This window comes from Labeo rohita, chromosome 17, assembly GCF_022985175.1.
Source record: "Labeo rohita strain BAU-BD-2019 chromosome 17, IGBB_LRoh.1.0, whole genome shotgun sequence".
NCBI lineage: Eukaryota > Metazoa > Chordata > Actinopteri > Cypriniformes > Cyprinidae > Labeo > Labeo rohita.
The window spans coordinates 20,785,422-20,813,258 of record NC_066885.1 but is presented as its reverse complement, the minus strand read 5'-3'; the positions used below and the strand labels follow the sequence as shown (position 1 = coordinate 20,813,258).

Below are 27,837 nucleotides of genomic sequence, written 5' to 3'. Positions count from 1 at the left end.
CTCACAATGTAGTACTTTTTAACTCAAATTGTGTTTTTTCATCAGTAAATATACATTTTTTATAATAATAGACTTTTCGACCAAATAAAATAACATTTTCCTTGAGGAGTGTGTTCACACCTAAACAATGTTTTTTCTTCCTTAAATTTATAAAAATAGTTTGTGAATGCAGCAGGACAGTATAAACGTTACCCGTGTGAAAAGAGCCCTTATTAAAAAAAAACGAGAGAACGGCGCGCTAAAAGCGGAAATGACGTATTTTGTTGTTACCCATCCTCCGTGCTATCGTCATTGGTGGCATGGACGGGAAAACCAATTGCCTGGCTACCGTTACCTTCGCGAGCGTCTGTAGATTATAACAGTTTTCCACATTCGAAATGTTTTCCACCGGGCCTTGAATCAATCCCACAAATATTACTCACATCTTGAGCATTAATCGTCTGCAAGCAAACTGCCGCTTCTCGCGCTCTTGTGAGGATTCCTACGTCAGCTAACAAGTTTTGCTCCTGTAAACAAAATGGCGGACAATGAAGACGATAATAATTCAGCGTCCAAATCTGCAGCAGCGAAAATGGAAAACCTCGACGCGAGCGGGTCTCTCCCGCAGCCCGAGACGACACAAACCGCAGCCGAAGCGGGAAATAATCAAGAAGACGCAAGCAAGACGCCGTCCGCCGCAGAAGGGGGCGTTGATCAAGGCCTCGCCGAGTTAATGCACACCGAGTCGGCGGTGGATGTCAGAGTTGTGGACGGTAATGTTACCCAGGAGGTGATCGGGCAAATCGTGAGCGGTGAAGTGATAACTGATCCGAATATCATAACGTCTTACGTTCACGCCACCGCAGAGGCAGGTATGACTGCTGAATGCACCACTGTAAGCGGTGAAGTCTTAAACGCTCTTGCACCGACGACCACCATCATTTACGTGCAGCCCGACGGCAGCTTTGTGGAGAGCTCAGGGTTATCGGCCGAGGAGCAGCAGCAGTTAATCGAGCAATTGGCGAAACAACAATTGGTCCATGTGGCAGGTACTGAGACAGTTGTGAAACCCTCCACTTCCCCTATTGTGGACGTGCAGCAGGTTATAGTGAGTAAAGCACAGGTCATTGCCCAGGCCGAGCCGGCTACAAGTCATACAACGACCCCAAAAATATTGCAGAGGACTGTCACGACGCAGCCGACGTCCTACATTGCGCTGGACTCCAGTAACTTGCAGTTGGCGACAGCGATCCAGCCGCAGCCGGTCAGTATCGTGCAGAACGCGTCGCAGCAGCTGCAGAGCGTCGCCAAACAAGTCGCGCTGCAGCAGTCGCAGAATGGAGCCCACACGACCACCCAGAAGGTATCATAGTGTCTTTAAGTTACAGTAATTGTATTACGAGACAGTTCGCATTTTTACAGGGCAGAATGGCAATGAAGGGTTTTCTCTTTCTTTTTTCCTCAACCTACTTCATGCGCGTATGTTAACTTGTTAATGTTAAGCATTTGCCTCTTTCTTCTGTACTTTTTTCTGCATTTTCTTTCCTTCTCTCTGTACTTGCTTCCATGTGTGCTTCCTTCTGGAGATACTTCCTTCTGTACTTACTTGCTTTTCCCACGTTTTCTTCTGTTTCCTCTCTTCCCTTTGTACCTTTTTCTTCTCTACAGTTTTTTCTTACTTAAGTAATTCCTTCCCTATTACACACATTTCCTTATGTATTTTGTTTTGTATGTTCTTTCTTCCACAAGTATTTTCTTCTGTACTTCTTCCATTCCTTTTGTAGTTCATTTCTTCTGCACAGATTTCTTTCCATACGTCCTCCTTTCTTCCAGAAGCATTTCCATCTGTTCTGAACAGATTTTCTTCCATTTGTGCATGTTCTTCCATGACTATTTGCTTCTGTAGGACACTATACATAAAGAAATTAAACAAATTGTCAAGTATTATTGATCATATATCTTAACTATGGTCACAACAAACTGTTTTTTTTTTTTTTTTTTTTTAAAAAGAAACCAGTTTTTTCATTTTACAGTATTATTATGCCAAACGCATCCTTTTAACATTTGTTTAGTATCCTGCATGCTTTCAGGCAGATAATCTGTATATGCATTAGCTGATTTTAGCTTTGACTGTAATAGCAAATTATTTACCTATTTATCTACAAAGTTAATGTTGTTTTTTTTGCACACCTTGAATTATTTAGGCAGCTGAGCCCATCCAAATTCAAGTTCAGGCACCTCTGAAGCAAGATAATAAACAACGGCAGGCAACTCCAATAACAATTTTACAGCCGCAGAATCTGTCAGCCAGTCAGCCGCTGGTGAAGGTTTCAACCGTAGGAACATTAAGCACCCCACAGATCATCCACATCACCCCTGTGCCTGGACAGCAGCAATATTTCTTACAAAACCCAAACGATCCTCCTATTCAGCTTCTCCTTCAGAAACCAGCTCCTGTTGTTAGCACCATTTCTGTCCCCATTAGCAAGGTACACGTCCCTGCACCCGCCACAGTCAAGAGTCCACCAGCCAAGCCAATAGTTCCTCCCCCAAAGATCCTAGTGCCGTCTCCGAAAGTTTCATCACCTCCAGCCAAGGTAACAATTCCATCCAAAGTCATTACTGTAGAAACAAAAACTGCTACTCCAGCCGTTGAAAAGGAGACGCAGAAAGTTAAAAATCGCCAGAAGAAACCTCAGAAAATCCAGACCAGATCTGGTCGGGTGTCCAGACCACCTAAGCACAAGGTGAAAGACTACAAGTTCATTAAGAACGAGGACTTGGCGGAAAGCCACCAGTCAGATTCAGATGACTACTCTGAGATAAGTGTGGAGGATGAGGAAGGTGAGGAAGGCAAGAAGAAGACCTCCGACGTGACACTCAACCTCCGTGACAAAGCCTTTAAATGTGATACCTGTGAGAAATCGTATATTGGTGTTGCCGGTTTGAACAGACACTATAAACTAAATCCCACACATGATAAGAACCCAACACCACCTCAAGCAGAAGACCTCTCCAAAACTAGAGACGAACAACCTTCGGGAACGGAAGTCACCGATACTAGTCAAGTTAAAACACTCAACACTCAAAAAGTAAGATGACTTGTTTTGCTTGCTTGATTTTAGTTTTCAGATCATTATAAAATGGATCTGATTGATCAGATAATTGCATATAAAATATTTCAGGTTCAAGAAATTGGGAAGGTAGAACCTAGGAGACCTGGGCGGCCCAGGGGACCAGGACGGCCTGGTCGTCCTAGGAGGCCCGGGCGGCCACCTAAAAGAGGACGACCAGGACGGCCACCCAAGTACCCCAGAGGAATGAGCTTGGAGCAGCAAGCACAAAGACAGAGGAATCGACTAAAAGAAGTAAGATATGGTTTGCTATACTTCTGTTTGGTTAGTATGTGTGCTATTCAGACATTTACTATTCAGTTATGGGATCATGTATGGTTTCACAAAAATGATTTGTTATAGTGACTTCTTGTAGTGATACAAGCCAAATTAATTACTCACTCTCATGTCTTTCCAAACCTGTAAGACCTTCGTTCAGCTTCAGAACACAAATTTAGATATTTTTGATGAAATCCGAGAGCTTTCTGACTCTGCATAGACGGCAGTGCAACTGACATGTTCAAGGCCCAGAAAGGTAGTAAGGACATCATTAAAGTAGTTTGTGTGACATCAGTGGTTCAACCAAAATGTTATGAAGCTATGAGAACACAAAGAAAACAAAAATAAAAGAATTTATTTAATAATTTCTCCTTTTCTTTGTCAGTCTTCATTGCACATTCACAAAAGTAACAACACATTTGTGTGCATTCCTCTGCTTGTAAACAAGGCACAGTACATTCTGGTTGTACGTTGTGATACTTTCGTGAATGAATAAGAAATTGTTGAATAAAGTCATTAAGGTTGAACCACTGATGTTACATGGACTATGTCTATACTACCTTTCTGGGCCTTGAACCTGTCAGTTGCAGGTGAGAAAGCTCTTGGATTTCATCAAAAATATCTTAATTTGTGCTCCAAAGATGAACGAAGGTCTTTCGGGTTCGGATCGACTTGAGGGTGAGTAATTAATGACAGAATTTAAATTTTTCGGTGACTATCTCTTTGAGCTTTAGTTGTCGTTTTGGTGGTCAAATAAAATGACATGGTCGGTATTACAATTTTGCTTATCTTATAATTGACATAGAAATGGTGCTGAATCTGAAAAGTGTTGTTTTTTTTTTTTTTTTTTTTTTTTTTGTACAAATTTTTAAAAATCCTATAATTTATGTCCAGGTTTATATTAGATTTTAAATCATAGTCTGTGTGGACCAAGGTCAGAAATTAACAAGGGCTTGTGGCCAAAATGGCACTAAAATGAACAAACATGGCCCTTAAATTCAAGACAAGGGGGCAAAAAATGCCCCTGCACAATTAAACAATATATTAAGGCTGTTGCAATTATAAATGAAATGTGAAAATTAATGAAAAGTGTCAATTCATGAAATTATTTTCCGATTTGCTCAGGCTGTATCAGATTGCTTTTATGTGCCGTTTTGTGCAGCGTTGAACCTTATAACCAATCAAACACGTTTATTAAACACATTAGCCAATCAGAGGCACTTAGATTAGTCCATGCTGAAAACGCCTAATTTGAACACACATCTAAAATAATGATTTTTGTCATAATATTGCAGCCCTATGAGCTCCTGTTTTTTACATGTATAATTTAGATACTATTTTAAACAGTCTATTGTTATTGACAGCAGTTTAAATGATTAAAGTAATTGGGTAAATTTAAGTATTTCACATTAAAGACAACATATGGTTTTTATAAATTGCCCTAAGATATGTAAAATATGCCCCTGGAAATCATTTCAAGGGAGCAAATATGGCCCCTTAATGGAAAAGTTCATTTCTGACCCTGGTGTAGACTGATAATTTAAAATCTCACTGTGTTTTTAGTTAGAACTGACACTTTTGAATCTAAATTATTTTTTTTTCAATGATTTTTAATATAAATTGTAATAAGTAATTGTTAATAATCGATTAAAAATAAATGAAATATTATTTAAAATAATTAAATGTTTGTTTCCCCCAACTATTTTACTTGCATATCACCTACCCCAGACCGTGAACCTGAAATGTATTGGGCTGAAGGTCATTTCTTACTTTAATCAATTAAATGAAAACTGTTATTACAAAAATATGTTATAATGTGGTGGTAAATATTCTCATTACCGCAGAAACAATCCCAGCAGTGCAGTTAATTAAATCACTGATACTAACAGCAAGTACTTAATATCTTTCATCTTTCTTCAGTTTATTAAACAGTATGATGATGAAGATCTCATGGAGATTGTTCTTCCACGTCTGGCCAGAGTCATGACTGTATGGGAGTTTGTGCTGATGAAGGTATGTTTACACATTCTAAAATGGGATATATTTTTTTACAGTTTTGTCTAGTCGTGTCCATTTCTCACAGTGTGTGTTAGGGTGTACTCACACTAGGCACGGTTGACTTGAACTGAGCCTGAGCACGATTGTCCCCACTCCCTTGCTGGCCTGCACTCACATTGCACTTTAAATTCCGGGCCGGAGCATGCTTCCTTCAAGTGCTATTGGAATTATCGTAAATATGTTTACATTGTACTTGTTCCTATAGGTGGAAAAGGGCTACCCATCAAAGCAACAGTTCCCGAGCGTGTACCATGAATTTGAAGAACTACACAGCCAGGTGAAGAAGATGGCCCTGGAATATTTGCACACTTCACCAGCCTCCCGGCCAGCTATAGAGGTCAACAACATGGGAGTAAGTAAACGCAAGACATGTAGCCACTAAAGCTTTGTGATCAAACCTGAGTATGTAACTTTTTTTTTTTTTTTTTGGTAATTCCAGGTTTTACAATCTTTGGGTATAACTGATCCCAATGCACTAAAACTCCTAACTTCCTCTGAAGGACAACAAAGTCAAAAGACAAATCAGTCTGAACCACGAGCAAATCAGGCCACCAAGAGCCTACGGAGTATTGAGGTACGTTCTGAGCAAATATCATTCCAGTGAAGACTCCTTTATGCAAGTAGCACACATTGCTCAGCTGCAATATCAGAATTATATAATTCTATTTAGTAGTTAGTCATTTAAAGGAATAGTTCACTTCTAGAATGAACATTTTCTAATAACTTACTCACCCCTCATGTCTTCAAAGATGCTCATGTGTTTCTTTCAGTTGAAAAGAAATTCAGGTTTTTGAGGAAACAATCCAGGATTTTTTTTTTCCATATAGTGGACTTTAATGGGGATCAATGGGATAAAGGTCCAAATTTGCTGCTTCAAAGGGCTATAAACGGTCCCAAATGAGAAATAAGGGTCTTACGTAGTGACACGACTGGTCATTTTCTAAAAAAACCAAAAAAACAAATGTATATAATTTTTAACCAAAATGCTCGTCTCGCAGTAGTTTGACTTCATGCATTCCATAATCACTCATGTGTGACGTAGATGGAAATATCAACCCAGTGTTTACAAAGCAAACATGCAAATAAAGTCAAACATCCTTCACAAAAAAAGGTAAAACAACAATGTCGGATCATTTAGAAGTTAGGGTTAGGAGGAGAAAATGAGATGGGAGTTTTTCGCCCTACCCTAACTTTTTTAAATGAAGTACACAGACGAAGAACCGCTCATGATTTTTTCAATGTGATTACATAACACGTGAAGACATGCATGTGCAACGCAGAGCTAGTGCAAGATGAGCATTTGTGGTTAAAAAGTATACAAATTTTAAATTTAAGAAAATGACCTATCGTTTCACTAGATAAGACCATTATTCCTCAGTTGGGATTGTGTAGAGTCCTTTGTAGCTGCATTGAAACAGCAGTTTGGACCTTCGGCTCACTGATCCCCATTGAAGTCCACCATATGGAGAAAAATCCTGGAATGTTTTCCTCAAAAATACTTTTGTTTGTGACTGAAGAAAGAAAGACATGAACATCTTGGATGACATGGGGGCGAGTAAATTATCAGGAAATTTTCATTCTCGATGTAAACAACTTCAATGCAGTCTGAAGTAGCTCTTTTCTATTTAAGTACAATTTAGAATGTAATTCATTCCTGTGATGCAAAACTGATTTTAGCAGCCATTACTCACATCTTCAGTGTCACATGATCTTTCAGAAATCATTCTAATCATTCTGATTTGCTGCTGAAGAAACATTTTGTCTTATTAGCTGAAGACTTTTGTGCTTTAAATGAAATGTTTTGTAACATTGTTAACACTTTTGCATCTTTATTGTTAATTTTGATCAATTTAATCTGTCCTTGCTGAATGAAAGTATTCTTGTCTGCACTCTTACTGACCACAAACTTTGAGTATTTTAAGTTAACCTTGACAGTCCTGTTTAGTTTATTACACTCTTAAAATTTCAATGGACTTTTGATTTTTAGACACTCTTACTAATTTTATCATGATTTGCTCCTTTTGGGTTTTGAAACTGCAACCTTTCATTTATCTAGATCATATTAATTACCACTCCATTTAGAGCCATTGTGTATGGAAGCCCGTTTCCGCCACTGAATAAAAAATAAAGTTAATCGCAACTTTTTATCTCACAATTCTGACTTTTCTCACAATTTCGCGTTTACATCTCGCAATTCTGACCTTTTTTTCTCAGAACTGTGAGATATAAACGCACAATGCAAGTTGTAAAGTCACATTTAAGGATATAAACTCAAAATTGTGTGAAATAAAGTCAGAATTGCGAGATATAACTCATATTTCTGACTTTTTTTCCTCGCAATTGCGAGTTATAATGTCCAGTTCTGAGGAGAAAAAAAGATTGATATTCACAGAATTGCAAGTTTGTCACGCAATTGTGCCTTTATTTCTGAGAATTGCGAGTTTGTATCATGCAATTCTGAGGAAAAAAAAGTCAGAATTGTGAGATTACAAGTTGCAATAACTTTTTTTTTTTTTTTTTTATACAATTTTTTTTTTTATTCAGTGGTGGAAACAGGCTTCCAGAGTTGTGAGCTCTATTCATCATAATTTTATGTGAACAAAACAGTTTAGTGAATACAGTAATAATATTTTCTCCTCATGTAATTCTTAGAATGCCAAAATGCTGCCTCCTGCGAAAAGGTTCAAAATAGAAAACTGCAACGAAGAAACCAACGGCTATCAAGTCAATCAGAATGGCATCCAGAAGGACGAGAGTGTTGATGGCTCTATGCTGCGGAAGCCTCAGGTGGTGCTGACCAGACTGGAGAACTTGACTTCTGTAGATCTAACCTCCGAAGATGCTACAGAGATCGCTGAAAGCGTCATCCCGGAGAGGACAGAGGAAGAACCCATGGAGACGGAAGTGCCTTCTTCGGATTCAGAAGCCACAAAAACCGCAGAAGATCCAGAGATCTCCAAGGTTCTGAACAACAACAGCACAGTCGTAGTCGATATCGTCGATCAGATGCAACAGCTAGAAGAAGCTCTGAGCACAGACTCAGAGTTAAAGAACTCGCAAGAACCTGCTCAACAAGAGATTCAAGACGGTCAGACTGATGCTGTTGAAGATCCCGAGGTCAGTCAGGTGGTCCAACAAGAATCTCCAGTTATTATCCAGACAGCTGAGGGGCTTGTCATGCAGAGCGCAGAAGAGTTAGCCGCTAAAGGCATAGTCATCGTCAACGGGCCCGATGGCACCATGATGCACATCGAGGCACCTGAAGGCGTTCCTTTAGAGACCGTTCATGCCCTGCTAGGCATTGAAACTGAACGAAAGACCTAACGGAGTCACATCCTCACTTCCTGTCCATTATTCACACCATACATACGTTCTATCTGTGTCATGGTGTTTTTTCAATGAACTTTTATTGCATTCTTTGTAAATTTGTATAAAAACAGTATTATTATATATTAGTGTTTTTTCTGTTTATACAAAACGAAGTCATTGTTCATTTCAAATTTTAGAGGACGTTCACTTATGTTGGCATATCTTAACTTGGTTTTGGAGTCCGTGACTATGTAGCTGCGTGATGACATGGTGGGAAATACTTGTGACAACACACTAAATTGTGGAGGGATTGCTGGAAACTGATTCTTTCACAACATGCACAGATGGGAGAAAAGAAAATACTATCTGCCAAAACCAAGTTATGGACTCCAGCAAGGTTCAGTAAAAGCTGTGGTAAGACTTTTGTGATTACTGTGTCCACTTAGTTGGCCATCCAGTGAAACCTGTACATAACCGTTCCTTTATGTTAGAAAGGCAGGCTGTAGTTATAATACAGTTTCAATTGGTACCCCATGGCATTTTATTTATTCAAACATTTTTTGTTTGAAAATGAACCCTTAGACTGAAAAATGGTCGATCCCTGAAGGTTTGACCTTAAAACATGGTATTTTAAGATGTCTTGTATAGAGGATGTTTCAGTTTTGATACCTGGCCACTCCAAACAGTAAAAAAAAAAAAAAAAAAAAAAATGCTCTAGATTTGTAAAACAAACGGCGAAGACTTGAGGTGCTTATAATCTTAGCCTGCAGCCTCAGATGTTCCATTGTTTTTGTTATTTAGTAGTTTGTCTAGTGCAAAAGTCATTTGAAAAGTTGTTGCACTATTTTATTACTTTTTATATAATATCTGGTTTACTGTGTTTTTGAAACATCTCAGCATTTTTAATACAAAGGGACATGTTCAAATATGACATTAAAACTTTTGTGAGTGAGTTTATGGAGTTAAGACTTTGTATGGTACAAGGAAGTTATACAGTATAAAAAACAGCATATTTTCAAGTAATGTTGTGATATGCTTTGAATTTGTTTACAAAGTCCTTATGCATAGACTCCAGACTGAATCACAAAGGTCTGTGACCTGTTTCCAATAGCAAACTCTCTAGTAGCAGTTTCCCACTGTCCTCAATGTAGGGTTGATACAACCACGATGACAGGTAGACCATGGAAAGATCAGCATTGGCAGTGTGGGCCAGTTCTTGTAATATAGTCGTCTTCAGTGCAAACTCCTGTTTGTATGACTCATAAAGCTTGGAAGATACTTCAACTGTCAAAAGAAACAAAGGTCAATAACACAGGACATGAGTGATTATGGGATAATGACATTTAAAACATTTTTATTGAGGCTTTCGTGTATTTTAGGTACCAGTTATTGGAAAATAATATACAGGTGAAGTCAAAAAGTTTACATACACCTTGCAGAATCTGCAACATGTTAATTATTTTACCAAAATAAGAGGGAAATGCATGTTATTTTTTATTAAGTACTGACCTGAATAAGTTATTTCACATAAAAGATGTTTACATATAGTCCAAAAGAGAAAATAATGGTTGAATTTATAAAAATCATCCTGTTCAAAAATGTACATACACTTGATTCTTAATACTGTGTTGTTTACTGAAAGTTGTTCAGGAGTCCTTTGTTTGTCCTGATCAGTTAAACTGCCCGCTGTTCTTCAGAAAAATCCTTCAGGTCCCACAGATTCTGTTTTTTTTTTTTTTTTTTTTTTTTTAGCATTTTTGTGTATTTGAACCCTTTCTAACAATGACTGTATGATTTTGAGATCCATCTTTTCACACTGAGAACAACTGAGAGACTCATGCAACTATTACAGAAGGTTCAAACAATGCATTAAAAGCCAGAGGGCGAAAACCTTTTGAATTTTAAGATCAGGGTAAATGTAACTTATTTTGTCTTCTGGGAAACAAAAACTATCTTCTGTAATTTCTGAAGGGCAGTACTACATAAAAAAAAAAATCAGATATTTAGGCAAAATAAGAAAAATGTACACATCTTCATTCTGTTCAAAAGTTTTCACCTCTTCACCTTTAATGCTACATGTTTCCTTCTGGAGCATCAATGAGTGTTTGAACCTTCTGTAATAATTGCATATGAGTCCCTCAGTTGTCCTCAGTGTGAAACGATTGATCTCAAAATCATACATTCAATGCTGGAAACGGTTCATATACATAAAAATGCTGAAAAACCAAAGAATTTGTGGGACCTGAAGGATTTTTCTGAAGAACAGCAGGCAGTTTAACTGTTCAGGACAAACAAGGGACTCATGAACAACTATCACTAAAAACACAGCTGTGGATCATTCAGGGAACAACACAGTATTAAGAATCAAGTGTATGTAAACTTTTGAACAGGGTCATTTTTATAAATTCAACTATTTTCTCTGGTGGACAATATATATGTCTTTAAGTGAAATATCTTATTCAGGTCAGTACTAAAAAAATAAGACTTAAACTGTATAATTATACTTATTATGGATGTAATACATTTATGTATCACCATCAGGCCATTGGAACAGATTTGGAGAGATTTAGCATTACATCACTTGCTCATTAATGGATCCTTTGCAGTGAATGGGTGCCATCAGAATCAGAGTCTGAACAGCTGATAATAAAATAACAATCCACAAAAGTCCAGACGATTAATTAATGTCTTCTGAAATGAGTAGTGAAAAGTATTTTTATCAGCTGTTTCGACTCCCATTCTGAGATAACTATTGTTGAGCAAGTAATGCCAAAATTCTCCAAATCTGTTAAAATTAAGAAACAAACTAATTTACATCAAATGGCCTGAGTGTGTGTAAATTTGCAGCAATGTTTCATTTCGTGGCTGAACTAATTCTTAAAAGGGTCACATCTTCAGGGAAAGCAGATGAATGCTTAAATTAGGAAGTATTCATATTCATAGTACCAAATCAATTTAGACATACCAATCACAGATCAAATTAACATTAACAGAAAATGGGATAGTCGGGGACTTTGGATATAATTGATCATTTCTGTCTCTTACCGAACTGCTGTGTGGACCACGTGTGAAACAGCGGTGCTGCTCTTCCTTTCTCTCCAAACTGGAACGCTTCTAACTCACAGATCCCGCGCTCAGCATGGACCATCTTCTCCATCTTTGACAGTATGTTTGCCTTTGGCGAAACAATTTAGACTAACGTTAGATAAAAATGTTAAGCTAACAAAAATCGAGTATATGCTAATGCTTGCTCTGTACCATTTTATGCACAACATCTTGTAACTTCACACATTCTTCCTCAAGTTCTTGGTTGCTCTGTTTCAGATTCTCTGAAAAGTCTCCAGCTGCCAAACCGCCTCCTTCCATCACAACATCAGCCTCAATATCTGATCTGGGAACAGACGTGGAGGTACAGGCACAAATTAATAAATGTACGCGTTAGAATTGTACTAATTTTACTATACAGTATAATTTATATTTATATATTAAACTTACTTTTTGCTCAGTCCCAGATTAACAATTTTAGTGGCAATCGTGGATCCCTCGTCATTTAATCGCTCCCATTTCAGGATGAGATTATGCCAGTCCGCAGCATCGTCCTTTAATTTCCTAGCACTTCCAGTCAAATTGCCCTTTTTTCCTGGGGTTGTGCACTCCGACATTGTGGATTTAATAGTGCTTACTTTAATGTTTATGTGCACAGTGTAATAACAACAGCTGAATTAGGTTGTTGCGCTTTTTCTCATCCCGCAACTTAATTAAGAACAACTGACCTATTTGCAAATGTACATATTTCTTCCCAAAAAGCTGTATAGATGTCATTTATTCCATTCCTTCACAAATATTTTAGTTCATCACAAGCTCACGTGTTTCTTCGACTCTCGCTCTACTTCTGCTGTTTCATACTATGACAATTGCAAAGCCTGTTAGTGCCACCTAATGAAACAGATGTGTCATTACATGGATGACTGAGGGGGCTTCTGTCAGCAGTCAGCTTTTGGTGTTCTACACTTTTTGCTTTTTTGAATTTTGATCATTAGTGTGTACAGTCCTAGTTTTGATGTTTCATAGTTGCACTCATATAGGGCTGGGAGTCGATTCCAAAAAGAATCGACTCCCAGGAATCGAGAGTCGGTTCCAAAGTTTGGAATCGATCCCATCAAGGGGAATCGACTCTCCATTCATAGCCGTTTTCAGTTCAGCAAAGCTTATCTATGGGCGCCTCTCAAACGCAAGGCTGCATATCTCGGCTGTTGTCATCAAACGTCGCTGAACATCGATTCACGAAAATAAACTGAATGAAGAGTCGGTACTGAGCACGTCTGAGTTTGAGGATGAGGCCTTGCTCGCTAATAGTGATTAGAAATCTGATTCGTTTCCACGAAAAGGTTCTTTCGAATAGATTGTTTTAATGTACCTACTCAAAAACGATTCAAAAGTTACGTAGGGTGAAACGGCCTTAAAATGAAACAGAATAGATCATGGCATGATCGAGGTTCTTGATTCTGTTTCCATCTTAAATAAAATTCTGTGATAATTCTGAAAGAAAACGCCGAAAGCGCATCTGATTTGACAGATAAACCACGAGCTCTTATATCAGTGTTGTTGTTCTGGTGATTTTGTTTCAGTGTAGCCTACAGTTTGTTAATTTTGCACAAAGCAAACCATTGAAGTACACATCATTCCAAAATGTTCGGAATCGAACAGCCCTACTCATAGTATAGCTTTGCAGACTTCTACTTGAAGAGTCTCTTTTGAGTTTTGGTTTCAAATTAAAATCTCACATCCATAAAAGTAAAAATTATTTTGCACTGTCTCTCAGGACATTCACAGCCTTGTCTGTCATTAGTGTTACTGATGTTTATAATTTGAAGATATGATGATGAAGATGTGACCAATCAAAGATGTTCCCCAGCATTAGAGAATCTGTTTGACGAATTACATTCAGTCTAGCACCCCTTTACGTTTGCATTAAAGGCATTTACTGCACAGAAGCTATTTACTGTGCAGACCTTTATACTTCCTTCTGAGGGTTAAAGCTTTAACATTAAGTCTTAAGATGCCTGTTGTTTTCTTGCAGTCTCTTTATCTACATTTCTCTAAAATTAAAATGTATGTTAATGCACTGTAGAAAGACGTTTAGAATGAAACGCTAAAAACAACCACTTTATCCTGAAGGCACATTGTTATACTGTATTGTACAGTTCTGTAAAAATGGTAGCTTGATGGTTGGACAGGCTATTTCTGTCATTTATAGATTTTGTATTTGCAATAAATTCAGAAACAGTTTATGTAAGAAATAAACTTTATTTGAAATTGTAGCCAGTTGAAACATTAACCCAAATTAGTGCAAAACTGGATTCATTAACAGCATTGAAGCAGAATAGTAGAAAGACTGGTTAAAGAAGAAGTCCACTTCCAGAATAACAATTTACAGATAATGTACTCACCCCCCTTGTCATCCAAGATGTTCATGTCGTTCTTTCTTCAGTCTTTTGAGGAAAACATTTCAGGATTTTCCCCATTTAATGGACTGTTATGGTGCCCCGAGTTTGAATTGCCAAAATGTAGTTTAAATGCGGTTTCAAACAATCCCAAATGCGGTTGTAAACGATCCCAACCGAGGAAGAAGGGTCTTATCTGGTGAAACGATCGGTTATTTTCATAAAGATAATACAATTTATATACTTTTTAATGTCAAACTCTCGTCTTGTCTTGCTCTGCCTGAACTCTGTGTATTCTGGCTCAAGACAGTTAGGGTATGTCGAAAAACTCAGACCATATTTTCTCCCTCAACTTCAAAATCGTCCTATATCGTTGTTTTACCTTTTTCGCTAAGGGTGTTTGATCTTCTTTGCACGCTCACTTTGCAAAGACTGGGTCAGTACTTCTGCAGCGATGTAGGATGATTTTTAAATAATTTTTGAAGTTGAGGGAGCCATTTATTTTTTTTCAAATTACATGCTAATTCTTTGGGCTTCAAATAGTAAACTGAGGGCCACACTAGTGTAGTGTAACCCCACTCTGAGTTACTTACCTGGTATTACTTACTTAACGAGTTTATTATTCAAATGAACATTCAACAAAGTGATGAATAACACTTTTCCATGTTTTGTTTATTTTCACATTGTGTTTTTAATGTAGCACACAGGTGCAATATAGAGGAACCACCCCTAGGAGCGTCATTAGCAGGAACCTCAGGGGACCAGTGAGGTTGAGAGAGGAGCTCTGGGATTGCAGCAGCCTTGGACACCAGCTCTGACTGAGACTAAGACAGGAAACTGGACCAGCCTTTTCTGCAATTTCTTTGGCAGACGTGGCTTGAACCTCTGCACCATCATGTGAGGAACCTTTGTGGTGGACATGACGTCCTACAATGTGACCCGGTCCGTTATGTCAGGTTTGACTGGAGCTGTAACAGGCTGGGACAGGGACCTGTTACATGACCTCTTTGACCTCAGCATTCAGGAACCTTTAGGAATGCCTTTGCTGTGATTTCTGGAGCGTCCCTGACAGGATCTTTGGGACCCGGTTGCTTTGGCAGGAACTTTTGGAGCGTCAATGTGAGGGACCTCTGTGACCAGCGAAGGGCATCCTGAGACTTTCATCCACTGTGGGGCCTCAGCAGGTTCTGGAGTAGCAGTGACAAGAACCTTTGTGGTGGCCTTCACAGGGATTTCTCAAGTGGTCCTGACAGGGTCTCTGGGCCCAAGTCAGCCAAGAAAGGGAGTTCTGTGGCTGAGGTCATGATTGCAACCTCTGATGACACTGATCTCTGGGACCTGGAGGCCAGTGGCAGGAACCTCTGGGGTGCCAGGGCAGGCTTGAGAAGGAGCTCTGAGTGACCCCGTTGTTAAATATATGATTGGATGGTGTAGTACTTAACTAACTAAACCTAAGAAACTAAAAAAAATACACATCCCTAGGCGAGTAGTTCCGCAAGACGCAAGAACTACTGCCTCAAGCCAAGGCGCAAGACGCTTCCAAGGCTTGCCAGCCCCGCAAGACGCTAAAGCTGGAGGGATGTGGGACTAACTTAACTAAAACTAAACAAACTAAAAAAAACACACACATCCCTAGGCGAGTAGTTCCGCAAGACGCTAAAACTACTGCCTCAAGCCAAGGCGCCAAACGCTACCAAGGCTTGCCAGCCCCGCAAGACGCTAAGGCTGGAGGGATGTGGGACTAACTGAACTAAAACTAAACGAACTATGTACAACACACATCCCTAGGCAAATAGTTCCGCCAGACGCAAGAACTACTGCCTCAAGCCAAGGTGCCAGACGCTACCAAGGCTTGCCAGCCCCGCAAGACGCTAAGGCTGGAGGGATGGTGGAACTAACTAAAACTAAACTAACTATTTACAATATGTACACATCCCTAGGCGAGTAGTTCCGCAAGACGCAAGAACTACTGCCACAAGCCAAGGTGCCAGACGCAACCAAGGCTTGCCAGCCCCGCAAGACGCTAGGGCTGGAGGGATGGAGGGGCCACTCATGTCAGCCCGCCAGACGCAGGGCTGACCCTCTTTTCCAAGACTTACAGGTGGACCTGAAACACAATGTATGAGCATTGACTATACTGTTGGAGCAGGTCTTGAAGAGTAACAAAAGGAAGCTGGTGTCCATGCTGAGAGAATCAAACCAAACCAACAAAGAGGCAACAAATGATCACATGTTAGCTTATCTTAGACTTAGTACCTCGAACCAGTCTTGGATCAGCAACTCCTCCAGAGGAAACCTCTTTTTTGGGTTGCTCTGCAGGCATCCTCGAATGAAATGACAGCACTCTGTGTAGAAAGATGGAAAAGATAACCTTAGAAAATTAAGAAACTTAGAAAATTTTCTGTGATAACCCCTATTTTTTCTATTTTATCATCCTTCTCTGCTGTAATGATTATCTCACCATACGAGTAGCCTGGTTGGAACCAGACATCGGCGTCCATCAAGCTGATGTCGCTGCTGTCCGGGAAAAGGCTGGTGATCATGGCGAACAGCAGCACGCCGAGCGACCACACCGTTGCCTCTTTCCCGTAGTACTCGCCCTTCTCATAGTACTCGGGAGGGCAGTACTGTGCTGTCCCTGAAGGCAAGAGTTTGTCACGTTACTCTGAATGAAATGGCTTTAATTTTAACATCACAATGTGAACAATTCTGATTAAGACATGGTGTAACTAGTCACTAGAGTTTAAGTCCCAAACTACATGTTTGAAAGAACACATACCAGCATAGGTGTTGTAAGCAGAGCTTTTCAGGAGGTCTCCACACCCAAAATCGATCAATTTGACCTCCATTGTCTCCGTGTTGACAAGGAGATTTGGCATTTTGATGTCCCGGTGGAACACCCCCCGGGAGCAACACACGGTGGCGGCGTCAATCACCTGCCGCATGAAATGACGCGCCAAGTCCTCACTAAAGAGGTCACCGTGGTACTGCCAAAACACGTCCATGTCGACGCAGGGTGAGGGCCGCTCTAGGACCATGATGTACTGGTCTAGATGGTCCTGCCAGTCCAGCAGCTCTATGATGTGGTCACAACTGGGGCCTTGATTGGCCTTGATTGTTAGGGCCACCTCTAAAGGCACTGGTCTGGGATGGTCAGGCTAGACAAACAACAGTTTTTTTTTTTTTGATGGACAGATGGAAGTGGTTTCTCAAATAAGGATTTAGTGACTGAGAGAAGATGAAACAGAGAGTGCAGTCTACTTACAAGGCTGATGTACGGCATGTTCTCCGTCTTGGCTGTGATTTTCACAGCCACCGGAAGGCCGTCTTTGCACCGGGCCCCCTCAAAGACGGAGCCGAATCCACCTTCCCCCATCTTTTTGCCAATGGCGTATTTCCAGCAAATGTGGTCTGTTAAAACAGAATTATTTTTAATTTTTATTATTTAATCCAGCTGTGTTCTGTGTTCTGCAGCGACATGCTTATTCTAAAACTATTTTAGCATGGCTTCTAATTATCATAGAATTATTACACTTTGGATTTTGATAGTAAACTTACCTTTGATCCTCGTGATCTCATTACCGTCCAGCTGTCTCAGCAGATGTGATGCACTCACACCTGCTGACGGACAAACTGGACTGTTCAGATCTTGAGGGTCGTCGCCCCCCATTTGCTGGTCCACGGCATTGGCGTCGACTCCTGGACCGCTGGAAGGAGGGTCCTGATGATCATTGTCCTCTACAGTACAGACAATGTCCTGTAGAGAAATCTGATCTAAAGAGAAGAATATCATCCAAAAGCTTGTTTTAATAATATCAACTAAATACTGCATACTCATATTATTTCTTCATTTAGGGGTACTTTTAAATAACTATCACTACACAGAAAAAAACACACCTGTGGATCATTCAAGTAACAGTATTAAGAATCAACCGTATGTAAACTTTTGAACAGTCATTTTTATAAATTCAACTAATTCAACTATTATTTTCTCTTGTGGACAACGTCTATCATGCGAAATATCTTATTCAGGTCAGTACTAAATAAAAAAAATAACGCATTTTCTATGATCCCTCTTATTTTGGTGAAATAATTAACATTTTGGAGATTCTACAAGGTGTATGTAAACTTTTGACCTCAACTGTATATTACGACAAATAAAGTATAAGAAAGCAATTTTTGTAATGTGTGTTTTTTAAATATTGTATGGAAATGATTAAGACTTTTTGTTTTGATGTACTTGTGGTGAAAACATGTAATTTACCATCAGAACACCTCCTGGATGGTCCGTCTTCAGCGTCCTGGTCCACCTCACCCTGCTCCACCGGCTCATCCTCAGCTCTGGTGGATTTTTGGCGAGGAAAACAACAGAAAAGAGAGGCAAACCTCCCGAACCTCCTCTTTTTCAGCCTCTTTTTCTTCGTTTTCTCTCGCCCTTTCTCCTGTCCGCCTCCTCCGGCTACCTCACCGATATCCACAGGCGTCTCGTCGAGACGAGGATGGACCTCCGCCTTGTGGTCGGTGGGTGTAACTGGTGTACGGGGATTGACCCCGTTCACACAGTCGTTACCACCTTCCTCCACCTTTTTTCTGCGAGAAACTCGCTGTCCCATTTTCAACAACACACGCTAAAAACGCTATCAACAACTGTAAAAACCGCTGATGATAACTACTCCGTAACTCGCCACAAAGTGAACAGGTGAGTTTCTTGCTTTTATAGTCCCGACCAACGTTCTAAAACTCATTATGATGTCGGACTGAGCTGAGAGCTGGAGATTCTAACCTAGAACGTTTAAACAATAACAATAAAAAGTATCTAATGATAAATACTACATTTAAGTACACAGTTAAAAAATAATAATACAAATAAAATGTATTTAAAAATAATTTTCTCATACATACACTACCAAAAGATTTTTAATGTTTTTAAAGGAGTCTCTTCTGCTCACCAAGCCTATACTTTAACCTTTTATTTATTATTTCTGTTTTAAAGCGTATCTTTTATTGTAATTATACAATTAAATTATAATTAAATTAGAAAAAAATGTGTTAAATGTGGAAAAAAAAAGGACACAACAAGATTATTACCAATAAAATGGTACCATTTTGTTCTTTTTATTGTAAACATTTTCCACAAGAAGTTTCACATTTTTATAAACATAGATGATGGTATATTAGCAAGTGCATTTGACACTGTGTGCCAGGTAACGTTTCACTTATGTGTGCCGGCATGTTGCATATGGCCGTGTCGTGGGTCAGTCAGTTTTTGTAGTGTGCTGATCACTGGTGTGTGTGTGCGGTTGATTGTTCTCGTAGCTTGATGTCCCCCTGTCCTCTTCAGACTGTGGAAGGCAGTAAAGATCGTACAAACGTCTCGCTAAATCATCTGCCTCCTCCACCCCTTCGCAGCTCTTCTGCCAGCTCTGGGGAATGGAGTCAATGCCATAGTGAGCCCCTGCGATTGCCCCTGCCATGCAAGCAATGGTGTCAGTGTCACCACCCAGAGCCAAGCTGTAGGCTATTGTCCTCTCCAGTCCTCGGAATTTCTCTGGCAATCCAGCCCGGGGCTCCAAACAATGCAGCACGCAGAAGATAGCGGTGGGCACAGACTGTAAGGCAGCGATGCCATTCCCTGATACAAAGAAAGAGTGTCAGCTAGTGCTGAGCGATATACTGGTTCAAACAGTAAACCGGTTTGAATACTGGTACAAGTGGCTAAGCAAAGTAGACATGGTCATGAATTGGGAGGGGATCCCTGTTGACTGCATACACTTATGACAAATGGTTGGAAAACTTTTAGAACTATTAATAACACAAAACTAATTCTTTAACTGGTCAAAAAAACAACTGTAAATGGCCATTAACAAAAGTCAGAGATGATGAAGACGAACGCAAAGAGGAGAAAATACTGTAGCAGGCAGATCAAAATCACTGTTTAGCATGCGTGAAATACTGAAAGAAAATCCTAAATACTGAATTGGGGGTGGGGGTTTATATAATTGTCTTTCTGAAAGGAACTGACTGTCTTCAGAAAAGTTTAGTTGGTATTTTCTCCATGTAATGCCTATTAATGTAGTATTTAAAAGCACAGCACTGCTTTGTTTACAGCAATAACCAAGAAAATGCTGTATCGCTGCTGTTCCATAAGTGCCACCTACTGTCAGTGAGTGAATCTGCATTCTCATTCAGCCTGCCTGCTGTTTTTGTTGCATGCACTTATGTTTTAAGTATCATAATATCACAAAGATAAGGTCAGACCATTCTGTTTTTATGCTTTGCTAATTTACATCAAAAACTACACATTGTTTTGGGTCATGAATAAAATCAGTATAGTCAAGTCCACGGATTTCCCACAGAACTGGGCTACTTTAACACTCTTGCCGTGGGCTGTTCATCATGTCTGTGGGTTTAAGCAACCCTAATAAAGTGATATTTATCCCCTGGAATGTGAATTTCACCAGGGGAACCCACCAAAAAACATGTATTTTACCCCTAGTTATGGGCTAGTTATGAGTTACAATTGGGCGGGTTTTGTTGTGAAAACTTGGCAACGCTGATTGAAATGCAGAGGTTCTGCAATTGTTTCATGCATTCTTATAAATAATAGATTCATATAAAGGCACAGTCAGGGAAAAAACTGTGATAAACTGTGAAACCCGCCAGACTCTACAGACAAACGGTGATACAGATTTTTGGTCAAACTGCCCAGCCACTATTGTGAACTTCACAAAAAGCAGCAAAATGCCTTTATGAATGAACAGATTAATGCAAATCAATAGTAATTGATACTAACCCAGTTCAGATATGACCTCCTCAATGCTCACGCTGTTTCTGTCCATAAGTTCTTTCACTCTGTGCAATCGAGAGCAATATGGGAACTCTGATAAATTGAGTCTGTGGAATAAAACACAGTAGCTTATAATCCATAGACAGTACTATAATAACTCTTCTTAAATGGACTGTTCACCCAAAAATAAAAAAATCAGTCAGAATTTACTGTCCTATCTTCTATGGGACTAAAAAGATGACATTTTGTAAAATATGTTTTTTTTTTTTTTGGTCCATAAAATAAAAGTCAGTGGGGTTCGAAGTCATTAGGACAGTGTTATTTTAGTATTATTTATATACCATTATAGTATTTATTAGAGCTGTCAGAAATAATTACTTTGGTAAACAAGTAATCTGTCGATTATTCTGATAATTAATAAAAATAGACCTAAGCGAACAATAGCCTTTAAAATTACTTAAAATATATATATAATAACAATTGGACAATAGTAATTAGTTCAAATAAAGTATCAAAATCAAGAAATCATATTGTTTTATTAAACAAAACTGTTAAAATACATAATGTTTTAAACAAATGAGCTAATGTACATTACGCATTACAACAAATAACTGCAGAGGGCACCAATGGCCTGGCCAGCCTGTTTAATATTGACTAGACAACATTTAATTCAAATATCCACTTAATCTTTCATTTTTCTTTACGACAGAAATGCTACAGCTACTGTAATTTCTTGAATATGTGGACATCAAAATGTGTAAGTGGTTTTGAGCTTTTACTTTGAAATTATGATGAACAGTTAGCATAATGAGAAAAATAATGATGTATTCTCCTGTGCTGGCTTGGGTTTATAAATTATATAGCTGATGACATCTAATGACATGAGGGTGAGTTTAATTTTTAAGTAAACTATCCCTTTAAGAAACATACAGCTGAAATTTGTTCTATCCATGACTTCACTTACGCTTTAGCATCATGCTGGGCTGTTTCATCTTTTTCCATCTCTTCCATTTCTGATATCAGTTTGTTGATGAATTCTTTTGGCAGAGCCAAAGCGCCTTGGAGAGACAGATGGACAGCAAGGGCCTGCAATGCCGCCCCATTGTAGCCCAAAGAGCATGAGTGTGTCAACATAGCGCCAAGCCGTGAGTACTGCCAAAAGCAAATAGAAGGACAGAATGTTAGCCTGGGACAGTCCAAATTAGCCTTTCAAATTAAGAATTTAAACAGTGGTTCTCAACCTCTCTCATTCGAAGAGCCCCTACTGTCAAGCACAACATTCAAAGCCCCCCTTCCAACCAATATACATTAAGATATTTTTGCATTCTGCATTTTGTTTATGAAATATATTAATAATAATTGATTAATTTAAATATGTTTAATATGTTTAAATATGTAAACAGTGCCACTGAACTGAATGAATGAATGATATTTTGTTGATTACTCCTGCTGAAAATGGTCAATTATTGTCATGTTTTGGGCTTTACTAGTCGACCGGAAAAAACATTTGGAGTTCTATAGACTGCCAAAAGTTATAACAAATCAAGGAGAAGAGTGTAAAAAGAGTGTCTGAGGAACAAAAGGCGTTTGTGGTTGCCCAAACTAAACCAGAATTTCCAGAGAAAGAATCTTGACAACATTTGTGTGTTGTTATCATTTCCAGTCATGTAGGTAAAATATTAAACTAATATCTTGATTAATACTGTTTGTATGTATCTTTACCACCAATTAACTTTAGTTTGTCAAAATACTGCACCCTTTCCTACTTACTAAGTCCTTCTCTATATGATTTAGCAGCTTCCACAATTTTTCTCCATGGTCCAGACAGCATAAATTATCAGAACAACATATTCAGTAGTGCATTAACCGTGCAATCCATGCTGTTGTTTACATCCGAGTATCGCCATTATGGCCATGCATCCATGTAACTGACCAAATCTCACTTCAGTAAGTCTAAAAGCTTAGATTCGACAGTCAGGTGGCCGATTACCTTGCAGACATCAGCGCGACTTCTGAAGGCCAGGGCAAAGGGTGCCGCTCTCATGGCACCTCCATTCCCGAAAGAACCGCGACCGCCAAACTGAACCTGTGCCGGCTGGAAGACATCCTTCAGATGGGGAGAAGCAAGCTTCCGCAGTACCTGTATGACACCTGAGCCGTAACCTCGCCCCGGAGCAAAGTTAAACTCCTTTGCAAATCTAAAATCAAGTAAGATGAGCAGAAAAATCGAATACTTGCTTAAAATAACTCTTTTAGCTATTTCCAGTGATAACATACCTTCGAGCCATGTCATGTTCATCAAACGGCATCCTGGTGAGGAGTGATTCCGCAACGCAACGCATCATGGCCGTGTCATCACTGTACTGAAGAATTCCTGGGATGTTCAAAAAATGTTTAATTAAAAAGTGAGGTGTGGCATTTTTGTATAGTGAAAAAAACTGCCTGGTACAATGAACTCCCCTCATAATATTAAAGAATAAATATTATTGAAACCAAATATAGTACATTCATTCGAGGAAAAATTAACAGACTTGCAACACATGCAAAAGTGTAATATTTCAGACTGATAAGACTGACATGGCCTTCTGACACGGTAATACTATAGTAATCTCAAAAGATTACATACAAACTTAAGTAAACATGTTCATTGTATAATCTAATCGTAAAATATAGAAATGCTCACCTTCGCCCCGTGTATCATCATCCAGAGCGCTGAGATGCTGAAGGACTCGATCTAAAGGTACATCCACAGCGCCTTCAAACTCACCACCTATGCAGTCACCCAACACCGATCCGACCAAAGCGCCGCGGAACCGGGACAGCATCACGGGCGCTGCTATACGCGCCGCAGCAGACATTTCTCTCGCTGTATATTAATGTAAACACAAGCTGGACTCGGGAAATCGATTCAGACGGATCTAGCACAGTGACATCTGGGGTTTGTTATGCTGGAGGACTGTTGTCATTGTGTGACCCGCTTCTTACCGCAGCATGTCAAATATATACGCATCACGATTCATGAAAATATTCACAGATATAATAATTTCGATCGATTCGCTAAAGTTGCTATACCTGTTTCTATTTTAATGCTTTTATTTCGTTGTTTAATGACAGAATCGCTGCGCAGATCTGTGCAAACAGCAATGGCGCGCAGCTGTTGAACTAATCTGCTTTTATACGCTTACAGATTCAACAAATTCTAAATTCAGAAATGATTTAAATCATGCATATAAGACCGTCATAGATCATTTATATATAATTTGTTGTTTGGTCATAACTCAACTATAGTGTAGAATTATTGTTCTTTGTGGGTATTTGTGAATCTGCGGACCTGAGAATGTAGCGCAACGTTGGGAGTTACATTGCGCGTCACGCCACACTTTCTGTGATCTGTATATCATATGCGTATTATTGAGGTATTCAGACGAATATATGCATATATTCTCGATATCTACATATATTTTAACACGTTTGCGTAGTTGTGCTAGTGTTCAAGAAGGAAAGAGGCGGCAGATTGAAATAACAACAGACGTTTTATTTGTCAAAATCAGACGGATCGAGGACATCTCATTCAAGAACGGTAAGTAATACTGGACGCCTTGAAAAACAGTCACGCAGCAAAACGTCAGTATAGCATTTATATTAATATAACAGCAGCTAAGAGCAACAACTAAATTACTGAGTAAAATGCTTTAAGAGAGTTAAAACATGTTGAGATTCAATTTAATGTCTCCAACCGTGGACTAAGGAGCACTTTTTAAAGTCATATTTGATAGTTTTTGTCTTTGTTTGCAACACTTTTGGTTCCCATGGAAACTAACATATATTATACATATATACATATATTTCAATTCTGTTGCGACCGAAAGTTTCTCTGGAAAACAGAAGTGTTGTTGGCCAACCGTACCCCATTGATATATATATATATTTAATTCACACTTAAAGTTTTTAACCATTATACCACTGTTTCCTCTTAAAGGGCTCCGTGGGACCTATGTGTATATATATATATGTATATATATATATATATATATATATATATATGTATATATATATATGTGCCTTTAATAAACAAAATCAAGCCCTTACATGAAAATGCCTATAGATGAATAAACACCCTAATTTCGTAGGCTCCACTGTTTGTTTAATTGCCATCAGGTCTGGAAACACCCTTGTTATGAATCCCTGGGACCCCATTACTTATACAGTTACACCTGCTGCTAAGATTTTAGCCAGATGTGTAACATCAGGCATCATGACACAGGTAAACTAACATATGGTTAATTTTGAGGTAGATTATAAACTGTTATGGTGGATAATGTCATGCATTTGTGTTATGGATCATATAGGAGGAGCTTGATGCTCTCCCACGGGATTCAGAAGTCTTTTCCTCATCTTTACTTGAAGCTGAGCAGCTGAACAGAATTAAACATGATCTCGATCAGGTTGAAAACAAACTTAATATTTTTTATTTAAATTAATTTACAAACCTTAAAGGAATAGTTCACCCAAACATGAAAATCCTGTCATCATTTACCCACCCTCAAGCTGTTCCAAACTTGTATGAGTTTCTTCTGTTGAAAAGAAAGAAAATATTTTGTAGAATGCTGGTAACCAAACAGTTGACGGTAGATGTTGACATCTATAGTATGGTCAAGAAAGTCAATGGCTACCATCAACTTGAGGGTGAGTAAATAATGAAGGAATTTTCATTTTTTTATGAACCATAACTTGACATGATTTTCTTTTCTGTCATCCACTCATTCAAGACTAATTTAGATTTAGAGCTGCTGAAGCTAGAAAGAGACGGCGCAGATGTCACTCACACTCATTACCTCAGTAAGTGTTGCAAATGGAATCATGCACTTTTTTTTGCCGAATTTGTGTACTAAAGACTTTAATGACTGTTTCGTTCTAAGGTCAAAGGTTTGCTTCCTTGCAACAGTTCACTTCCCACCTTCAGGAAGTGTTGCGAGAACAGACAGTCCTACGAGAGAGACTCACAAAGCCACTGTGTCAGCAGAACCTGCCCATTCAGGCGGATCTTCACAGGTCAGATGCATTTAATATGCCACTCTATAAAAGTGTTTTTATTTGATGTTTTAAATTGTATTTTTTGTATTTAATTGCTAACAGTATTGATTACTGTTTACGACTTTGTGTATAGATATGTGGTAGAGCTCATGGGGATGGTGGTGGAGTTCATTCAGAACTTGGAAGTGAAAATTAAGATGGTTCAAGCAATTCCAACCACAGACAGTTACCTGAGTAATTTGGTAAGTGTGTATGTATAAACTGTATACACAGTTGAGGTCAAAAGTTTATATACACCTTGTGTAATCTGCAAAATGTTCATTATTTTACCAAAATAAGATTGATCATACAAAATGCATGTTATTTTTTATTTAGTAAGTTTACACACACTTGATTCTTAATACTGTGTTGTTACCTCAGTGATCCACAGCTGTTGATATGATATTTAGTCAAATAATGTGCACATCTTCATTGTTCAAAAGTTTACACCCCCTGGCTTTTAATGCATTGTTTTTCCTTCTGGAGCATCAGTGAGCATTTAAACCTTCTGTAATAGTTGCATATGAGTCCCTCAGTTGTCCTTAGTGGGACAAAATGGATCTCAAAATCATACAGTCATTGTTGTAAAGGGTTCAAATACACAAAAATGCTGAAAAACCAAAGAATTTGTGGGACCCGAAACATTTTTTTTTATGATAAACAGTGTGCAGTTTAACAGTTTAGGACACTCATGAACAACTATCACTAAACAAAAATCACAGCTGTGGATCATTCAGGTAACAACACAGTATTAAGAATCAAGCGTATGTAAACTTTTGAACGGGGTCATTTTTTATAAATTCAACTATATGTTTTTCTTGTGGACTGTATGTGTTTTTTTTATGTGAAATATCTTATTCAGGTCAGTACTAAATATGTGTTATCCTTTGAAACTGCTTTGTCTGTATGTGATTTTACTTTTATTCTAGCAAACCTGTCATGTAAATGCATATTCTAACTCTTATTTCTGTTGCTCCTCCCCATCAGAGCAATGCCAGAACTCAACTGCTGGCTCAGGTCACTGAAGTCGAGAACCTTTACAAGCAAGTTCTTAAGCAACGACACCATCTACAAACCGACATTAAAGACATGTCCAGTTCATAAAAAAATCCAGAATATTTAAATATAATGGCACCTTTTGTTCAGGATACTAGTGGATATTAAATTAATAAAAAGAACTAATTACAAGTTTGCTGACTGATTTAGTATACATTTTTACAGTTTTGTATTCTGTATACTGTATGTTCAAACTATGTAACATTCATATTTTGGTTCATTTGTCTCTATTTTGTGTACTTATTGGTTGCTGACAACTATCTTTGACACATTAGAGAAAACTGATTTGATTTTTTACTTCATGGATTATATACTGCAGCAATATGTAAATACATTAAGACGTATTTTGTGAAGTTTTTTTTTCTTTAGTGTGTTTATGTGAATAATAAATAAATGTTCTCCATTTGAAATAAAAAATCAGAGGGTTTCATTGTTGTTAACCAACATTGTGTATTTATGGTTTGTGCCCTACCTGTACTTTCCTTTCACTGATGCCTAAATATCCACCTTATTTTTCCTGTAAGAGCAGCTATTCTAATCCAGCTATTTTTAGCTGTACAAAACAACTGGTTTTGTTGCTTGATATTACAAATAGGTGTGTCTTATATTATTTTAATGTATTATCTTAATTATGAAAACACTAGTTTGTAGTGCAAACAGTTTTATGTTGTGTCGAAATTTCCACATAGCAGCTAATGAACAGGAAGTCTCGCCCATACGCTTACTTCCGCGCTGAATT

At 38.6% G+C, this 27,837-nt stretch overlaps 5 protein-coding genes and 1 long non-coding RNA gene across 7 annotated transcripts; 3 read left to right on the top strand and 3 right to left on the bottom strand.

Moving 5' to 3' along the window:
• The first annotated feature begins 267 nt into the window (after positions 1-267).
• On the top strand, positions 268-9,448 carry znf839 (zinc finger protein 839). The gene is made up of 7 exons (XM_051133515.1): positions 268-1,342; positions 2,184-3,071; positions 3,165-3,347; positions 5,292-5,384; positions 5,635-5,781; positions 5,869-6,003; positions 8,082-9,448. The coding sequence occupies exons 1-7, from the start codon at positions 518-520 to the stop codon at positions 8,751-8,753; spliced, it is 2,943 nt and encodes a 980-aa protein (XP_050989472.1). The 5' UTR covers positions 268-517; the 3' UTR covers positions 8,754-9,448.
• Positions 9,449-9,562: 114 nt separating this feature from the next.
• On the bottom strand, positions 9,563-12,663 carry cinp (cyclin-dependent kinase 2 interacting protein). Its single transcript, XM_051133535.1, has 4 exons — positions 12,234-12,663; positions 11,997-12,129; positions 11,784-11,913; positions 9,563-10,022 (listed from the first exon to the last, which is right to left on the bottom strand). Exons 1-4 carry the CDS (start codon positions 12,398-12,400, stop codon positions 9,820-9,822), a joined length of 633 nt encoding a protein of 210 aa, XP_050989492.1. The 5' UTR covers positions 12,401-12,663; the 3' UTR covers positions 9,563-9,819.
• On the top strand, positions 11,768-15,018 carry LOC127179807 (uncharacterized). Of its 2 annotated transcripts, none has more exons than XR_007829558.1 (3): positions 11,768-11,903; positions 12,063-12,169; positions 14,883-15,018. It is a non-coding gene; the product is annotated as an uncharacterized LOC127179807 (long non-coding RNA). The 2 variants fall into 2 exon arrangements; XR_007829557.1 differs by having other exon boundaries at positions 12,063-12,147; positions 14,883-15,015.
• A 1,390-nt stretch (positions 15,019-16,408) lies between these two features.
• LOC127179796 (serine/threonine-protein kinase pim-1) lies at positions 16,409-18,875 on the bottom strand. Its single transcript, XM_051133522.1, has 6 exons — positions 18,447-18,875; positions 17,741-17,956; positions 17,448-17,593; positions 16,962-17,340; positions 16,644-16,820; positions 16,409-16,527 (listed from the first exon to the last, which is right to left on the bottom strand). Exons 1-6 carry the CDS (start codon positions 18,793-18,795, stop codon positions 16,421-16,423), a joined length of 1,374 nt encoding a protein of 457 aa, XP_050989479.1. The 5' UTR covers positions 18,796-18,875; the 3' UTR covers positions 16,409-16,420.
• Positions 18,876-19,276: 401 nt separating this feature from the next.
• On the bottom strand, positions 19,277-24,135 carry adprs (ADP-ribosylserine hydrolase). Its single transcript, XM_051133530.1, has 6 exons — positions 23,653-24,135; positions 23,247-23,343; positions 22,960-23,167; positions 21,934-22,121; positions 20,976-21,076; positions 19,277-19,814 (listed from the first exon to the last, which is right to left on the bottom strand). Exons 1-6 carry the CDS (start codon positions 23,825-23,827, stop codon positions 19,438-19,440), a joined length of 1,146 nt encoding a protein of 381 aa, XP_050989487.1. The 5' UTR covers positions 23,828-24,135; the 3' UTR covers positions 19,277-19,437.
• A 363-nt stretch (positions 24,136-24,498) lies between these two features.
• haus2 (HAUS augmin like complex subunit 2) lies at positions 24,499-27,465 on the top strand. The gene is made up of 7 exons (XM_051133540.1): positions 24,499-24,549; positions 25,128-25,233; positions 25,319-25,414; positions 25,739-25,808; positions 25,889-26,021; positions 26,137-26,245; positions 27,030-27,465. The coding sequence occupies exons 2-7, from the start codon at positions 25,147-25,149 to the stop codon at positions 27,144-27,146; spliced, it is 612 nt and encodes a 203-aa protein (XP_050989497.1). The 5' UTR covers positions 24,499-24,549; positions 25,128-25,146; the 3' UTR covers positions 27,147-27,465.
• Positions 27,466-27,837: the final 372 nt, after the last annotated feature.

Bases quoted from the DNA above. Each gene is read 5' to 3' on its own strand.
- LOC127179796 (XM_051133522.1), bottom strand. From the start codon at position 18,795: ATGGGACAGCGAGTTTCTCGCAGAAAAAAGGTGGAGGAAGGTGGTAAC. The intron at 16,821-16,961 runs GTATGTGTTCTT...TCTTGCCTTCAG, and splicing joins TGCTTACAACACCTATGCTG to GGACAGCACAGTACTGCCCT. The intron at 16,528-16,643 runs GTGAGATAATCA...CTTTCTACACAG, and splicing joins CCAACCAGGCTACTCGTATG to AGTGCTGTCATTTCATTCGA.
- znf839 (XM_051133515.1), top strand. From the start codon at position 518: ATGGCGGACAATGAAGACGATAATAATTCAGCGTCCAAATCTGCAGCA. The intron at 5,782-5,868 runs GTAAGTAAACGC...TGGTAATTCCAG, and splicing joins TAGAGGTCAACAACATGGGA to GTTTTACAATCTTTGGGTAT. The intron at 6,004-8,081 runs GTACGTTCTGAG...TGTAATTCTTAG, and splicing joins AGAGCCTACGGAGTATTGAG to AATGCCAAAATGCTGCCTCC.
- adprs (XM_051133530.1), bottom strand. From the start codon at position 23,827: ATGTCTGCTGCGGCGCGTATAGCAGCGCCCGTGATGCTGTCCCGGTTC. The intron at 23,168-23,246 runs GTATGTTATCAC...ACTTGATTTTAG, and splicing joins GAACATGACATGGCTCGAAG to ATTTGCAAAGGAGTTTAACT. The intron at 19,815-20,975 runs GTTAGTATCAAT...TCTTTGTATCAG, and splicing joins GGAGGTCATATCTGAACTGG to GGAATGGCATCGCTGCCTTA.
- cinp (XM_051133535.1), bottom strand. From the start codon at position 12,400: ATGTCGGAGTGCACAACCCCAGGAAAAAAGGGCAATTTGACTGGAAGT. The intron at 12,130-12,233 runs GTAAGTTTAATA...GTCTGTTCCCAG, and splicing joins AATCTGGGACTGAGCAAAAA to ATCAGATATTGAGGCTGATG. The intron at 11,914-11,996 runs GTACAGAGCAAG...GTTTCGCCAAAG, and splicing joins AAGATGTTGTGCATAAAATG to GCAAACATACTGTCAAAGAT.
- haus2 (XM_051133540.1), top strand. From the start codon at position 25,147: ATGAATCCCTGGGACCCCATTACTTATACAGTTACACCTGCTGCTAAG. The intron at 25,234-25,318 runs GTAAACTAACAT...TGGATCATATAG, and splicing joins CATCAGGCATCATGACACAG to GAGGAGCTTGATGCTCTCCC. The intron at 26,022-26,136 runs GTCAGATGCATT...CTTTGTGTATAG, and splicing joins ATTCAGGCGGATCTTCACAG to ATATGTGGTAGAGCTCATGG.